Below are 14,830 nucleotides of genomic sequence, written 5' to 3'. Positions count from 1 at the left end.
GAAATTGTACACGTAATTCTCAATACAGTTCGTTGACTGAAAATATGTCACAGTGAATTCAAGTAGGAACTCATTAATTAAAGAGCACTTCAAATACCCAAAATAATCTATGCAGTTTCCCCTGAAACTCTCTGAAATTCCCAAAGATGCTGAGTCATCAAATTCAATTACAACTATACAATAAAGAATTCTGGCTACTAAACATTCCTAATAACCTATACTAATCCTCAGTGACTGTGTGGCATGTCCTGTACCTTTACACACTTGTGCATACACACACTAATGTACCTAGAAGCACATACACATAGGCATACAGATGTGCATACAAATACTGATTCAATATTATTATAGAAATTATAAAGCAACTCAGAAAAAGTTTTTAGAATTGTGACATTTGCTTTATGCTTTTTCGACTATATATGCTTTATGATTGTATCAAAGGTTAAATAGCATAATTTAAATACTTAGCCTTCATTCCAACTATTCGGTTTCCTGAAGCCATAGAAGTTTAAAAGGATCCCCTTTCACACAAATTGGAAACTGAAGATAATATTTCAAACAAAGCCCACAGAATCTGCTACCATCTAACAGTTAAAGAAGTTATAAAATTCAGCTGTGCTCTAACAATGCTTTAAAAAAGGTTAAACATAAGAGTAGTTTTAAAAGTAGTGCTCTAGAAAAGAAACAGGAACACTGCTTTCTGTCTGTAAAGTTATAATACCTGTTAAAAAATGATTTTGTCATACTTAATACAGTGTAACTAAAGCAAGACTTGACTAAAACAATAATTTGGTTAATAATACATTTTACGTAGAATGAAACAAATAGTGACTTAAAACTGGCCAAAAAATCTGATTTATAAATGATATCATATTAAACTTCAACCCAAAATATTGAAATAAAGAAACAGAAACAATTTTCTCATAATTTTAAAATGTTATGTATGGATAACTATGCTTATGTACTATATTTAAATATAGCCTTAAATTTGTATTCAATGTTTACTTCAAATAACATTTTTCTCCATAAAAATATATGAAAAACAATTGTAGAGAGAAATGGAGAGTTATTTGTGCATAAAACAGGAGCAAAAAATATTACTAATAAGCTAATTTGAAAGAAAGCCTATGCTACCTGTGCAAAGACTGTATGAAATACCTGGCTCAATGTCTATAAATAAATTATACACATTCCCTGTCTTTTTTCCATCTTTTCAGTTTGTTCAAATATTGTTGAATTATCTTCCTATGATTACAAACAAACCTCCAGATATTTGTATCATTGGCAATTTTAAGAAAGCACTGTTCATGAAAATCCAATTTAATATATTTAGCATATTGTTATTGTTTACTCCAAAATATAATATAGTGACTTACCTGAGAAATTGTTGAGTATTTGGTAGTTCAAATAATTCAAGTTACCACATTCTTCATTATTCTGTACAATCCAGTTCTGTTGCCTGACCCAGGTACCTTACGTTTGCGATATTATACTAACAGGTCACATGGCAATATTGAATACATTTATAAAAATTGAATATGGTGCTATATTTTACAGACAAGAATACTCTTTCAATTCTATGAAGTCCCATGCTTGTAACCATAGCAAGGATTTCCAAATTTTAAATGTCATGTTCTAAATTGTAGTTTGTAAGGCATCAAAGAATTAGACCCATGTAGTCAGAAGTAGTGAAATAAAGGTTAAGCACATTCACCACCAGGTAACAAGCAGTGTCTGTGGACCACAATATTCCACAACTGAAATGGTAACACAATAAAAATTTCATGTCAGAGGGCTGCAGGAAGTGGCTGAGGCAGAATCCCAGAGTTGCGCATTTCTTCACCAACATGAACATCCGTATGTGTCAGCGCCACACCTCCCACTCATGGCACATGAGCGCCTGTGGTCTTTTCTCCTGACAGGCTCGAGATGGAACAGGGAAGACCAAGGTTGGCGTGCACTCATTTCTTCTCAACACACCTTTGCAATTTTCCAAAAAAAAAAGATATTCTTGAGCAGTACGCAATGAGCAGGGTCTTCTTTCTTCCTTTCTTTGTATGAGAAAAAATGTATATAAGGAAAATCAAAAATAAGCATCACTGGTATGTTTATGAAAGATTTATACACAGTGTTCATTCTATGGACAGAAGGAGAAGTGGAAAATTATAAACGTTTTTGATCAAGAAACATTAGATTTTTCAGGATCCTATGTTTACTCCTTAAAAATCCCATAAATAAATGTTTTACATGGAAAAATAGAGATATTTTGAATACTAAAATTCTTTATTCAACAACACAGAAATTCACAAAAACAACTTTACTGGGCAAATTGAAGTGATTTTTAAAGTTTTTTGTTTTTTGTTTTTTTCTTTTTTTTTTTTCTTTTTTTTTTTTTTTACAGTTTTGTACATGCCCCATAAGTGATTTTCTTCAATAAATACACTGTTTTCCAAAACGGCTTTTTAAATAATTGCACAAGCATACATACACCGTACACAAATTTCTATTAAAAAATTTAATAGATAACTGCACAGTTCAGAATAGGAAACACTGTGGAAAGAGTACAATTTGTGGCCCATGTTCCGGAAATATCTCTATTTTGTGATTGTGAAAATGGAATCTCTCTCAACCAGTAGTTGTCTTTTATTCACTAGGAATACAGATCTCAGTGTGAAATGCCAAATTCAATAAAAACAAAATCCGAAACATTTAGCTGTTACATGGAAACCAACTGTTTGATATCACTGTGAATTTACCCATGATCAAAGAACCACTGCAGCTTTCTGCTGAATCTATTTGACCCTGAATGGTGTGCTCATTTAACTGCTTTCCTTCCTTCATTATTTGATTACAGACACTAACAGTTTAAAGACTTTATTCGTTTTAGCATTAATTGCACAACTTACATGGCAGGGGTTCTGAATGGAAGGAAAGAAATCTTTCTTTCAATGATTATTTAATATTAATTCACAATAAGCCCATCATCTCTTGCTCTCTGTAAATGTGTTTGGAAGAAAGAAGTTGAGTGTTGGAAATTAAGCAAGAGGAGACATTTTTATTTTGCTTACACTAGAGGAAGACCATTCTATTTTCTTGCCCAAGGATGGATCCCTTAGTGCTTTGTGGGTGTGCCTCTGTTTCTACACAGACAGGTAGCATCCAAGAGAAAGGCTCTTTGGCCTAAAGGGTTAGAAAGAGATTGATTTATTGATGATATTTTTTGATGTAGTGTGCTTGGTGGCAGCTGCAAAGGACAAGTTCCCATCACATGCTGCACCAACACCCCAAGGATTTTCCATCGTTGTCCCACTTGCTGCCGGTGAAGCATCTCCTCAAGACCAGCCCCTGGGAGCGTGGACCCCCTTTTATCAAGTTTTTCAATTTATCTGCTATGGATGGTTAAGGTGTGCAGATGGCCCATACAATCTATATTTTAATCACTATTTTCAGACTTCTCTTGATACTGAATATGAAACATACAGAGAGGATTTTTTTTTAAATTACATTCCATTAGTGTTTTAGAATATTGAAAAATCTCACCTTTCAAACCATTACCCTAAAGTTATAATGATCTATCTTACAAGTTCTGAGTGCACGGGCACATAGGGAAGAAAACAAGAGTCCAGAAGCATAATGTCTTTTTTAAACATTGCCGATGCGAACTTTATGTGTATACTCTATATTATATAGTTTAACCAAAAGCATAAAAGTGGGTGGCATAAAAGAACAATATCAAGAATAAAAAACACTGAGGAATTTTTAAAAAGCTACGCTGTTCCATTTCAGTAATCAACAGGTTTTCTTTCATTTAAAAAATAATGAGTTGACATGAAAAGCCCCACACTTTACAATATACAGGTTCATTAATTTCTTTAAAAATCAAACAAACAAAAACACATCAACACATGCAACTCCAGAATGTATTTCAGACGGTCAGTCCATGGCTATGTGATCTTTATGATACTGTCAGTCTCCCGTGCCTGAATAGAACTGTGTTTCATTTCTATAATAATCATCGTTTTACAGAAAGCAAGGCAACCTTCCCATTCAAGTGTGAAAGTAGGTTTTCATTTGTAATTAGTTAGCTAAATGGTAAACACAAATAGGGTAACATAAAATAAAAATGGAGCAAGAAAGAACACAAGTAGTTCTCATTGGTCCTACAGCAGAAAGATAAACTTTAACTAGAAATACTCAAGTACATAGACATCAGGTAGAAAGCAATTTCAAAATTAATGTACAGTACATTTGAGCTCTTGGTGATTTAATTCCCTTCTCTAAACATAGACAAATGTGATACATAACGGACATTCCCCGGAAAGACTGTTGGGCCAGCACAGCAGGCTGTGGCTTGGTGCACTAAGCCCAGGCATGTTACACTTGTCTTGCACACTGGCGTCTGCACACACCTTGTGCTCCTTGCCCTAGACTCTAGTGGAAGTGCTCCTTCTACTTTTAAAATCTCATCTGCTAAATCATTTTCCATTGAAAACTACAGCTGTATTTTTTAAAAAAATATTTGTTTGCTAGGCTTTTCAAATGTTACACTTGAAACATTTCACTGTTCTCTCACTCTGTGACAAGCTGTGATTCTTCTCCAGACCCACTGTGCTAACCCATTTCGACAGGTTCCTGGGTGCAGTGGGCTCCAATAACCGGCTGGTGGTGAGGAGGACGGGAGTTATAGTAACGTGACAACTGTAATGGTCGATGTGTTTTCACTCAAATGTGTTTTATTCCAGAAACTGCAAACTATTGCTATAGCCTAGCCAAAATATAAATAACATCAAATTAACATAGTATTCGTCCTAATGGAACAGTCCTAAGAAGCTTGTCTTAAGAAAACCAAAGCCTACTATAAAAGGTGGCCCAAGTTCAATGAAGCATTATTCCCTTTGCGTGTGGACAGGAAAGGAGCTGTTGTGCACTTATGAAATTGCAGGTTGGGGCCCTGCCTTATGTGAAACAGAAGCACTGAGTTGGAAAAGTAGAATGAGGAGACATGGAACATTGTAAGGGAGACCACGTATCCAATTGGGAGACTAGGAGGAAGGAAGATACAAAGAGACAAAATGCCTCACTTTGATGAATAGGTTTAATTTTTTAACTTAAAAATATACCAGCCCTGCCTAAAGACAGGTCTCAATGTATTCAAGTATTAAATCTACCCATTTAATATCATACATAGAATTAAAACATTTGGATACTCTTTTATTTTAAATTTTTCCTACCAAAAAAAAAATCAACAAAGAAATAAAAAACTCACACAGCCCATGTTTATCTGGGAATAAAAAATTCAGCAATGGATTTCTTACCCTAACATCTGATAACTTTGTTGTTTAGCCTAGAAAACACGGTTTGTTTCAATTAAAAAAAAAAATTATACAACTGATTCTGCATTTTCCAACTACTCTGAGTACCCCGCCTTACAGTGGAACCCAAGTCAAGTCAACTACACTAAGTATCTGGGAGGAATACCCTTCTGTACAGCTGTTTGTAAGCAATGCAAGTGCATAACCACTACTCTAATACAGTGCTCGAAGGTTTAAGTGAAACTTTCATAACATCTTTCCCTTTTAGAACCACACAACTGGAGGTAATTGCTGGACACATCGTTATCTTTTCGTCTTGTAAAATTTGACATCAAGTTTCCAGGAAAAGATGCAGGGCTGAACAGTGCCAGCACAGCTGCAGCTGCTTCTAGAAACAACTGGCAAAAAATATTTAAAGCTAAAATTTATTGCTCCAGATTTGATTTTCAGAACCATACTGTTGTGTATAAACTGTTAATCTCCATAGATGCTCAGACGTGATTGTCTCCTTGTGTCTAAACACACAAAATACAAGCTGCTATCTGTACAGTTTACAGTACTGAAACACATATATTTGAAAATGAAGTATAGATATGTACTTTGCAAAGATACATGATTTTACAGCAGGGGTTTACCCAAACTTATTTTTTTTACAGCCACTTTCAAAATAGACAACAACTTCACTAGAATAGCTAAATTACATCAAAGAATCAGTGTACTGAAAGGAAGTAGACTGGCCGATTCCCCAAGCTCCCAGATTATTTTTGTCTTTTTTCTTTTCTTTTCCATTTTTTTTTGAAGAAACCCCTATACATAAAATGAAAATAATTTCTGGATATTTTCTTCAATGGTGAACTAAGCAGTTTCTTAAAACAAGACATTAGTTTGCCCTTCATTTCCAAATGCCTTGAAAATAAGATCTACTACTGCTTTAAAAGAACCATCGGAATGCTTCAGCGCTGGGAACAGGTGTTCTCTATAAAAAAAGAGCAAGAAAACAAGTTAAGCTTTCCTTCCATGCCAGTGTAAAATAAGATTTTTCTCCTTTATACTTCAGCAATAGTTTTAGTAATATACAACATAACGACTTGTATGTTTCAATGTCAAATAAAAATGTTCAACCTTCAAACATTATGAAAATTAGATTATATTTAATGTTATTTGAATATAGTAATTAAAATATACTGGCCTTAAAAATACAGGAAATACAACCTAGTACATGTATAACGATCAGAATACAAGGGAGGGTTTTAGCTTCTAATCAACAGGGGAAAAACGGACCAGCCCATGTTCTTAAATACCTGTCTGCTGACGTGGCACCTAGGTCACTTGGAGTGAGCTCTCTTTGTGTCAGGGTAACACACATGTAGATAGGACAATTTCACCATGCAACAGGAAAGGATTCTCTTCGGCTAGCTCCCTCTTTACATCCATCACTTTTATGATAGATCTTCATGTATTTGGTTGTCTACTTGAAAGGACATAAGCCGTGCTGCACAGACTCCTTAATGTGAGACGTATCTCAATTAAGGTGACTGCCATGAAGTACTCTACCCTTAACCATGCTAAAAAAGATGTGATCAAAAAACTATGCTCAAGTTTGGCCAGTTTTAAGTACAAAAATCATAAAATATGCATACATGTGAAAGCTCTAGTAGGCTGATGAAAGAGTTCAGTGAAGTAATGGCTTTATTCTAAAGGATTTCTTTTATGATAGAATAACAACAAATAGCACATCAATACTTCCTGACTCACTTGCCAGTTACTATAGGGCTGAACATCTCCCTAAATCTAATGGGAATGATACTGATATGACATAACTATCTTAAAATGAGCCTATATTTTCAATAAATTAATAGGTACAAAGCAAACTGATAGTAACCAATGATGCTCAGTAGAACATAACATTTTTAGCATAACAATACTAGAAATGATATTCCAAAGGAGAAAAGAATCAAGCAATCCTTGTAACAACAAGTTTATCTCACTTTGAAGTTGGTTTTTGTTAGGTATGTGGAAGTTAAGCTTCAGGTTCTTTTCTATTCATTAATATTCCAATAATTCCCTATATTCTTCTTTAAAATGGCTCTTTCTGTTGTACTGCATGTGTTCTAACAGTGTATAAAATAATCATGTGATTACTGAAGGCATACACGAAACAAAGAGTATATTTTCCTAAAAAGACAAATTAAAGTTGATTTTATTCCTTAGATCAATCCAACAAGTTCGTGTAGATTCAAAGATGGTTGTTAACTATGTATGTTGGGCATGGTGGCACATGCCTGTGATCCCAGCACTTTGGGAGGCTGAGGCAGGAGGATCACAAATTTGAACCTAGTCTATACAACTTATCAACTTAGCGAGGTGTGTCTCAAAATAAATAAAAAGTATTAAAAAGGGCTCAGGCTCTAGCTTAGTGCAAAGGCCCTAAAGTGAAACCTCAGTACTGCAAATAAATCAATATGAGACTACAATTTATACATTAAGTCAATGTTGCTAAATATTGAATAAATACACAAAAATTTATGCATACATTTAAACACACATGCACGTGTTAATATACCTTGTTAGTAACATTTGAATTTCATATTTTGGGAAATAGATGCAAAACTATCAGAATGCCATATCAGTGTGGAGTTGCTTTTCCGTACTTCCTCACCCAGGAATCATTTGCTTGGTATTCTCCTATTGTAATAATGTCACAGAAAACCAAAAGTGTACTAATTGGCTGAGAGGTCAACTAAAAATTTAGCTGAATAAAATAACCAAATTGGAAAAGAAACCTGGTTTTCACCATGACTCCAAAAAAGTTTTTCAAAATCATCCACAACTCACAAAGAACTTCAAAGTGGATGTGCTAAAACAAATCAGTATGCTATAATTACTCTAAACTAAGTTTGCAGATAGGTGTAGACCAAAATTTCACCTACGAAATGTTTTCTCAAAACACAAGTTCCACTGTTCTCATAAAAGTACTTCTTTTGTTACTATTTTACTCTTCATCTTCATAATTTAATCTGATTTCTTCTTTCCAGTCCACTACATGTATGTGGACCTCCATCATTGGATTTGATGGAGATAAGCACCTCTTACTACTTTCCAAAATTAACTTCTGTATAACAAATGTAGTTCATATATTCTGATTACATAATCAATATTAAAGGAATGCTATAAAATAATTTAAAAACATGCCATCCCAATACCCATCCTTCACATGCAAACACACATGCAGTAAATGAAAATCTCAAAGTTTACACCAGCTGCTAACTTGCATGGCTAGTGCCAAATCAGAATAAATTTTATATAAGTATGCATATTTGTATAAACATAGTGATTTTCAACAAGAAAAATTAGATCCAAGTATATCCATGTAATTATAGATCTCTGGTTACAGATTCACATATGAAAAATAAACATGTGCATATATTCATATATATACACATTGTGTGTATATGTATGACACAAGAGTGCCAAATTACTCTCCAGTGCCAATTGGAAACAAGATTATAAATATATACTTAGGTAATCTCATATCTTGATAAACAGATATGCATACAAAGATAAACAGAAAAAATATATGGAATTCATTTTTAATGTGAGACAAAGTCCTTCTGTCTTGGATACACTTTTAATGTTTTGTAATATTTTTGTTCTTCCTATGACCCTTCTTATCTACTCAATTTTTATAAGCAATATTTTGAAAATGGAAGCTTATAAAATGCTACCTCCGGTCAATGGTCATTTTTGAGGGCCAGCCTAATAGCTCAGTAGACTAAAGCACCAGTTCAGGCAGAGTGCAGCAGCCAGGGTTTGACCCCCTGTGTGCAGTGCCCGTCCCCACCCCCAGGGCGCGCTGAGACAGTGATTGAAACTGGGCGTGGTGATGCACACCTGTAATCCCAGGACTTGGGAGGCTGAAAACAGGAGAATCACTACGAGTCTGATCTATATAGTGAGACCCTGTAGACTCTGTCCTAAAATCCGGAGGGTGGGGGGGAGGGAGATCATTTCTGAGAGAAAAAAGATGAACACTTCTCAATACTTACTAGCACTAAAAATTAATGAAACAATGTCAAGGCATGAGAAAAACATGGATCTTCTCTATTCTTATGTTCTGTTGTGAACCTACATCACAGCAGTGCTATTTTGTAATACTCCTGTGCACTGTGGGACATTAGGGCAAGCCCACCAAGCAAGCATCCCCTGGATGGAAACATACAAGCAACTCGCTGCAGGACAAGTGAGGAGGAAAGTGGAAGAATACATTTTATTTTTTCTTTCCTTATATGAAGATCTCTGAGGTCATGAAATGTAAAATCATTAGTTGAGAATTCCCCTAAAAAATGTGAGAAAAATTAAAAAAAATATTGGTGCATTAATTGGAACAAATTATCAAAGTACTCACCAGAAATTTGTAATAAAATTTCTATAACAATTTTCTCTTGGGGCTTAAAAAAATAGTACGTGTTCATGTCTTAGGGACTGTAAGCAAGTGCTGGGTATCTAAGCTCCTGCCAGATTTCCAGTAAAAGCACAAGACAGGTACTGTGGCCAGGGCTGAGTTCTTTACTGGCTAGCAGGGTAAAGCCACTGTTTTCCTAGGTGGAGAACTGGCTGAATTACAGGTTTCTGACAAGTCTACAAATTTGGGCACACATCTTTACTAATTCGCTCCACTAATGAGGGCTTCTTTGGAAGAGGATTATCCTAAAGGGTTCGGGGTTCAGCTCACCAAGGCAGGGTATCAGATGCCCTCAGTGGCTTCCTCGGGTTATAAACAGTTGGGAGTCCCAGCTGGGGAATTACACTCTTGATGAGATTACAGTGACTTTCTGGCTCTCGGGGGACAGTTATCCTGAGTGACAGGACAGCCAGATTCCCCCGGAGGCAGAGGGGGATTGGATGGAGGTGAAGACAAAAGAGTCTGTGGAACTCAGACCCTATGGGCCAGATCCTCAGCACCTTTGGTTCCCAGGAGGCCTTCTGTCTCTCCCCTATGGTGCTACTTTTAAGGCAAGGAATTCACTCTGTAAAATAGTACAGTCCAAGCCCTTGTGTGTTTACTGAAAACACACAAGATTATCGTATCTGTCAAAAACATTTCAGTTTGATTTCTGTTAAATCAGCAATGGAGAAATAATCAGCCAGACTAAAATAATTAAGGATCCCCAAAGCTACCACTATTAAAAAGCTAAAAATGCTTCTTCTTAGATTCCGGCTAAGAAACCATGTGGATGGTGGTATCTTCAGTTTAAGTACTCATCTACTTAGTATTGTTAGAAATATAAGTTTAATACTAATACTACTAATACTACTACTACTACTACTAATAATAATAATAATAATGGCTTCTGGCCATTCACTTGGAGAAGCAGCATGCAAATGCGGCAGCATTCACAATGCTACTCAATGAAATAATGGCTTTATATGAAGTTTGATGTGAGGTTCCAAGGAGCACATTAAAGAGAAGTCTCGATGTTGATGATGTTTACCTCCAAATGCATAAATTTAAAATTGAGAAATGACTATAACATTAGACATTTCCATAAAGTTAAATATAATCTTTCCAGTGTCTGTCCCTACTCTTTCTGTCTTTTTGTATTTTGTTTTGCTTTTGTTTTCGTTTTATTCTGAGACAAGGTTGAAGTTGCTAAGTCACACTTGGGGACTTCCTGCCTCAGCCTGCCAGGTGCTGGGATTACAGCTGTGCATCATCATACCCACCCAGACATACACTTCTAATCCAAATCTTCCAGTGATTCATCAAGGCCTTTGGGATTCTTTTAGTAAACAGGCTGGTGGTGATACAATGTTTTCCCAGTGAAAGGTAACCGTGGGAACTATTGTTCTTACAATAAGCAAAACATAATGTCTTCCCTTCCTGTTTACCCTCAAAGAAATTCAAGTCAATGAGTCATCTTCTGATTCTTATATAACAATGTGAAGGCAGATTTTTTTTTCCAACCCAAATTTAAACAATTTCAAGTCATAGTTAATCAATACAGCCTAGCATAAGACCTTTTGAGATAGTATTTTTCACGGTGAGGAATCCCACACCAAGTCTCCGACACCGAAGCATGCAAGATCTCGCAATTGGAAACTCTCACTGTATTTGGATTTTCTTCTTCACTCTAGAATCCAAAGACTTTAATGAATCATGAAAATATTTAGGAACCAAATAGGAAATTATGTTTTGATTAACTGAAGAATCAGGAGACCTCTCCCTACTTTCACTGGGAAACTATGGCAGTAGAAAACCATCCTGAAGGCCTAGGGAGTTGCCAAATGCTCTGTATTAGAAATATCTGAGCAGTTGCCTGGCAAGCAGAGGGTCCTGAGTTCAATCCCCGGTACCACAAAAAAAAGAAGAAGAAGAAGAAGGAAGAAGGAAGAAGGAAGAAGGAAGAAGAAGAATCTGAGCTGTTACTGGAAAGATGTATTTGAGTTCATTTACAGAAATCACTACTGTCACAATCATGAGCTCAGTTTGGGTAACAAAGAAATACTGTTAATAAATATGGCAGATGATAATAACAGGTCCCACTGTTTTCTGTAGCTATTCAATTCAATGCATTTTATAGCTACTTTACAAGGCTTTCAAAACTTAGGATTTGAGGAATGAAAAGAAATCAAAAATTCATAGTAGTAAGCAAACTATTTTTTCTTAATTTCTTACTTTAACTTTTTTTAAAATGCTACAACATTACATAATCTAATTTTGTTTCAAAACCTACTTGGGGACATAATATATTGTGTTACAACATAATATAATACGAGTATACACACTAGTACCAATTGACACACATGAATACAAATATTTGAATAACTGACAATTATGGTATAAAGTGAAACCAGCGAAGATGAGCACCTGCCCCCAAAATGTTCTTACATCCTGCTTTTAAATAATATATTATAAAAATCATAATTTACTTGTTTAGCATTCGTAAGTATGAATGAAATATTAACTTGTAATAAATGATCATCAGGTAGCCCAATTATTTATTGTTACTATAAACTGAAGCAACTTTGTTTTAACAGTACTACCTCATTTGAAAATACTCAAATACAAATATACACTTTCTACTTTTTAAATTATACCTTTTCTTCTGCTATGCTGTAATACACCTGTATCAAGTATGAGATATATATGTACATACATATAAATACACAGACATATACGTGTGTCAGATTCAATTTTCTCACTATGCATATTTAGTTATCAAATAGCTTTATGTCTTTGGTATAATCAAAGCTTTTTGGTTGTTATCCAGATGTAAGTTAAAGACCATAATCAACATTTCCACTACCTGGAGTACTGGATCCTTCTTTATAGAGGGGAAAAGCACCCAGTGAGTGATGTTTATGACTCAGCTTATAGAGTCTCTAAATATGATTATAAGGAGCATTCCAGGGTTCAGGTTTGCAGGTTAACATTGTGGCCTGGGCTCCTCTGATGACGGTGGAGAGACAGCAACGGCCTTTCCACCATGGCTGATGCTCTGCTCCCTTTCCTCCCCCGACCATGGGACTCTCCCTTCCCTTCTCTCCTCCACCATCACTAGCCCTTCTGCACCACCGCCACACCACGGTGCTAGACCCTGAACTCACCTAACTCGTCAGAAGAATGACTCATTCATAAATCATGCTGTAAAAACACTAAGTCCGTATGGCAATCTATTAGTGGGGAAGCAACAAAAAGACTGGTTCTGCAGTGCCGAACCCGCCCCCAGGGCATGCTGAGACTGGGCCTGGTGGTGCACGCCTATAATCCCAGCTCTTGGGAGGCTGTAAACAGGTGGATCACTAGAGTCCCTAAAATACAAAAAAAGAAAAAAGAAAAGGACTGGTCAATTCCATGACTCTCTGGTCCAGGGGCGACCAAAAAAAGCCCACCATTTTTGCTGCTAGTATCAAAATGAGCCATTTTTTTTTCAGGCAAATCTCTGGATTCATGTTATGTATAATTACTTTTCCATTAAAGCTGATGAAAAAACACTTCAAACAGCATCATTCAAACAAACAGTTTGCGCTTAAAAATCCTTTGAGCATAAAAAATAGACTATAATATCATGGCGCATTGGTAAGCAGAAAGAGGGAAGTTCTCAATGATCTACACATTTAAAATGTGTTTTTTAAAAAGGATTTTATATAATATTTTAACGCCATGCATGAAAGGGATTACAGAAGGAAAAGTAAACTATATATTTAAAAATAAAAATACATTTAAGAAAAGTTATGCAACTTTCTCCAGAATGATTATCTTTTATTCACATGTGTTCACTTTTAATTTCATGTGTACATCTTTACATATAAATATATTTGGTAATAGAACTTGAATATATTTATATGTGTATATGTGACTGTATATATGTATATAAAAGGTTAATAACCTAATCTTGCCTCACAGTCACTTTTGTAATTCCTAATTAATGCAAAGATACCTTTACATGAGATCACTGTTAATTAGCTGTTGAAAAATAAGACAAAATTATTTGACAATTTCAGAAATTTTGGTTACGGTCAGTGAAACTCATCAATTTTATTGCTGTTTTGTTGAAAGAAGAAATATTCTTCTAAAATTCAAGAAAATGAGAGGGCAATTAAAGAGCTATTAAGAGGTCATATCTAACCTATCAGAGTGATGGGCTGCAAGTATCTAATTTTTATCAAAATGAAGTACAATAGTCATACCTATAATCTGAAAACATCTTAAGTTATGGTGTTCTTCTTTATTGCTGCTTTGGAATTTGAGAAATATTTATTATAAAAAAGTCAAAAAATAATCAACTAGGAGTTTAGTTTTATAGTCACTGAACTTCATTTTCTTCAGAATCCTTTCTGATAAACATTCAACTGCTGAGATAGACCTGACCTAGAAACCCTAGAGGACATTAATTCCAAACTTCCAACAATTAATTAGATGTTATCATCCAACTGATGTCCTAGGTTAAAACTATGCTTCTAAAAATAGCATGTTATCTTTGGATTCTGTCTTTCTTTAATTTTTTTCTTCATTGTCTCATTTTTTTCTCAACTGGTACCAGAAAGAAGGAGGCTTTCAATGATTTACAAACTAAAGAGGTGTTTCTTAGTGATTACATTTCCACTACCCAGAAATGCTCCTGTTCATAGAGGTGCCGACTTTGCCTTTTTGTTCTTTCTCCATAACATTTCTTTTAAATAATAAAATCTAAAGTCAACCCTTAGTATACCGATGAATGTCCATTTTATATCTGTGTATTCAAAGTGGTTAGGATAGATATATATTTGCATTCTCTTAATGAATAGAATGATTTGTTCTAATGGTGTTTATAAATAGGATCTCAAGTCCGCATCTTGTACAGCAATTAACCACTAAGAAGAATATATGCAGTGTATTATTTGTTGAAACTGTACTTCCGATTTGATTTGAAACTGTCTCTTTGCTATCTGTTTATCGATAAAATTTTGAAAAAAACCCAAAATATACATAGAACTCTTCAAAAAAATAAAAAAAAAGAAAAGAAAAGAAAAAGTTA

At 35.0% G+C, this 14,830-nt stretch overlaps 1 protein-coding gene across 1 annotated transcript in view; it reads right to left on the bottom strand.

Moving 5' to 3' along the window:
• Positions 1 to 2,404: 2,404 nt before the first annotated feature.
• The window catches only part of Cxxc4 (CXXC finger protein 4), a 24,384-nt gene continuing 11,958 nt past the window's right edge, over positions 2,405 to 14,830 (bottom strand). The window contains exon 2 of the mRNA XM_023709992.1: positions 2,405 to 6,288. Coding sequence (XP_023565760.1) covers positions 6,244 to 6,288 — 45 coding nt within the window. The 3' untranslated portion in view covers positions 2,405 to 6,243. The remainder of the gene's footprint in view (positions 6,289 to 14,830) is intronic.

Source organism: Octodon degus, unplaced genomic scaffold (genome assembly GCF_000260255.1).
Source record: "Octodon degus isolate 3935 unplaced genomic scaffold, OctDeg1.0 scaffold00016, whole genome shotgun sequence".
In the NCBI taxonomy this organism is placed as follows: domain Eukaryota; kingdom Metazoa; phylum Chordata; class Mammalia; order Rodentia; family Octodontidae; genus Octodon; species Octodon degus.
This window is presented reverse-complemented; position numbering and strand designations above follow the sequence as displayed.